General features: G+C 40.6%; 1 protein-coding gene across 1 annotated transcript in view; it reads left to right on the plus strand.

Annotated features, from left to right (window-relative positions):
- Positions 1-3,147, plus strand: part of Apip (APAF1 interacting protein) — a 19,893-nt gene that overhangs the window by 12,715 nt on the left and 4,031 nt on the right. The window contains exons 3-4 of the mRNA XM_031371178.1: positions 1,085-1,133; positions 2,539-2,656. Coding sequence (XP_031227038.1) covers positions 1,085-1,133; positions 2,539-2,656 — 167 coding nt within the window. The remainder of the gene's footprint in view (positions 1-1,084; positions 1,134-2,538; positions 2,657-3,147) is intronic.

Genomic DNA, 3,147 nt, shown 5'->3' on the forward strand with positions numbered 1-3,147 from the left:
GCCACGCTGTTGCCTCCTGCAGCAGAGATTGAGTGCTTCAGCCGCTTCTGGAAACCAGCGCATGCATGAGCTCCCCAGATTCTGTTCGCCTATCAGGCCTCTATTGGCTAGACTATAATTTACCAAGAAACTCTCATTTCACCACATGCCCGCCCGTCAGCCTCAAGTCTACATTGTGTAGCAACCACTTCAGCAGCTTTGTATAGAGCATCCTCATCTTCACTAGGGAGCCTGTGATTCCTGACCTTGTGTACCTCTACCTCCATGGCAGAGGTCCCAGGTGCTCAGGCTCCTTGGTTTCCATTTCTGAGGCAGCTCATTTATATGCTCTGACAACTGAAAATGACAAGTGAGTGGAGAGACTATGGGAGATTTGGAAATGATGTTGCAAGTCACATTTGACAGCACCATAGAGGACTTTGTGGAAATTAGTACAGGGTATAGATCTAACACCCATAACAAAAGACATTTTTCCTCAGCCTTTCAGTCTATCTCAGTAATCAATCTAGAGGAAACTCTTCAATACTTACCCAGTGTCGATGCTGTAATTTAACAAACTATCCAGCAGAGGGCTCTGCACTTCATGACTTCAAACGATAAATTTAAGCCTCATTCTTTGCATTGCAAAAATGTTCTTAATCAGACATATATTTTGCCTGATTGAATTTGAAAGTTACTATATTTTGCATAGGATACTGACATTCTGTTCATCCATGCCAAAAAGTGCTAAATACTACATATTCAGATTTATCTATCTTTGCTCTAGATAGTCACCTCATTACTGTTCTTGTGTGTGTGTGTGTGTGTGTGTGTGTGTGTATGTGTGTGTGTGTGTGTGAAGAGAAACACATATATGTGACATCAGAAAAGACAAAAGCAAATAACACGAGTTTTCTTTGGCTACCAGTGTCTCATAGTGTCTTATAACTCATTCTGTGCACCCCAGCTCTGTCACTCAACCAAGCAGCCATTTGTGACTTGGTATATAGAGGACATTAATGGTTAGACTGCAAGGCTACACTTTATTTGTGCAAAACCAGAAATTTGGCTAAACGAAAACCAATTTCTATATTTTTGTTACCAGCAATGAAATCTACATTGCTCCCTCAGGCGTGCAAAAGGAGCGCATTCAGGTATGCTAAAGGATCTCTCATAAGCCCTCGCCCTCTCCCTCTCCTTAACTGCTGTTCATGAAGTGGAATTGCTTCTAAAAGATTGTGTTAGTTTTAAAGGGTGGTTCTGTTGTGATCATTTAAATAACCAATCAACAAACATTTGCTAAGGAACTATTAAATATTTGTTAAGTAATTACAATTTTTTTGTAAAGTGGCCAGTATGTTCCACATAAACCAGCGTATACTTTAAAATCTCCCTCAGGGCTAGAGAAGAGCACTCGCTCTTAACCTCTGCTCTCACAGAAGACCTTGATTTGGCTCTCAACACCTATACAGTGGCTCACAACTACCTATAACTCTAGTTCCAGGGGATCTAAAGCCACTCTTCTGACCTTTCAGGGGCCTGGAATGCACAGATATACATATATACATGCAGGCAAACACATAAAAATAAATATTTCAATTCTCATCCAGAAAACTGTAGCAGACTGGAGATGGAAGTGTGGTGCCATCCCACCTTTCTCAGACCAGTGAGCTGGACCAGTACTGATGATCGGCTTGGGTCATACAAACTGGTTCATATTTTCAGTGGCAAATATGAGTTCTGATTTAAAGTGGGTGAATTTTGCTTTATTTTTAAGAAGTGGCATTCAAATCAAATATATAAAACATTGATTTTAGGCAAGAAAAAAGTAGAGTTTCTCTCTTAATGAAAGTTTATATTGTAGTCTGTGAGGAGCCCTGACATTTGGAAATTGCAAATCAGGAATGTGCGAATATCACTTAAAAAAAAAAGTTGGATTGGCACATTCCTGAATTCTTGAAGAATAATGTCATTACTGAGTTTTTCAGGAGATAAAAAAATTCTGACACCCATCTCTGATGTTGATTTTTTTATATGCATTTTCTGAAAAATAATTGTGAAACAGAAGGCATAAGTCCATGAACTAACCACAACATCATTAGTTATCCAATGGTTTCTACATCCAGTTTTATCCCTCAAATTCCAAAAGGTTTTAATGGTATAAAATTTTTTTTTAATGTTAATGGTTTGCATGTATCAGTGTTTTGCCTTAATGTATATCTGTGCACCCTGTGTGTACAGTTCCCATGTAGGCCAGAAGGGGACTGGAGTTAGAGGTTGAAAGTATGGGTGCTAGGCACCACATCCAGGTCCTCTGAAAGGGCTGTCAGTGTTCTTAACCACTGAGCCATCACTCTGGCCACAGCATAAAACTTTAAAAAAAAAATTCCCAGTACAAAAGTTGTGGGAAACAAACATGAGCATTTATTTTGAATGTTAAGCATATTTGCATATGCATATACAAGTACATACAGTAGAGACATTTTAAGCTTTTTTAAGAAAACCTCTTCTCTCTCTCTCTCTCTCCCTCTCTCTCTCTTTCTCTTTCTCTCTCAATAGCCAGAAGACATGTTTGTTTGTGACATCAATGAGCAGGACATAAGTGGGCCTCCAGCATCTAAGAAGCTTAAAAAAAGCCAGTGTACTCCTCTTTTCATGAATGCTTACACCATGAGAGGTATGCAGAAAGGAGTTGGTATAAAGAACATTTGCAGAGTCGGCCCTCCTAAATCAAAGTAATTATGACTTTAATTAACAGCTCTCTAGTATCTAATGTGTACAAGAACTCGAAAGATTTCAACCCATCTCACTCTCTCATCAGCCTGTGAAGAAGGTCCAGTGTTATTCCACTTCCCTGCTAGTTAGTTCTTGTCAACTTGACACAAGCTAGAGTCATCTGGAAAGCAGAACTTCAGTTGAGGAATTGCCACCATCAGACTGGCCTGTAGGCAGGTCTGTGTGGACATTTTGTTGATCAGTGACTGATGTGAGAGGGCTCAGCCCATTGTGGGTGGTGCCACTCCTGGGCAGGTAGGTGGTCCTGGATGTGTAAGGAAGCAGGCTAAGCAAGCCTTGAGAGCCAGGCATTCAGCAGCGGCTGAATTCTAACCTCCAGGTTCCTGCCTTGAGTTCCTGCCCTGACTTCTCTCAGTGGCCGGGATAGAAAAG

Source organism: Mastomys coucha, unplaced genomic scaffold, assembly GCF_008632895.1.
Source record: "Mastomys coucha isolate ucsf_1 unplaced genomic scaffold, UCSF_Mcou_1 pScaffold15, whole genome shotgun sequence".
Lineage (NCBI taxonomy): Eukaryota > Metazoa > Chordata > Mammalia > Rodentia > Muridae > Mastomys > Mastomys coucha.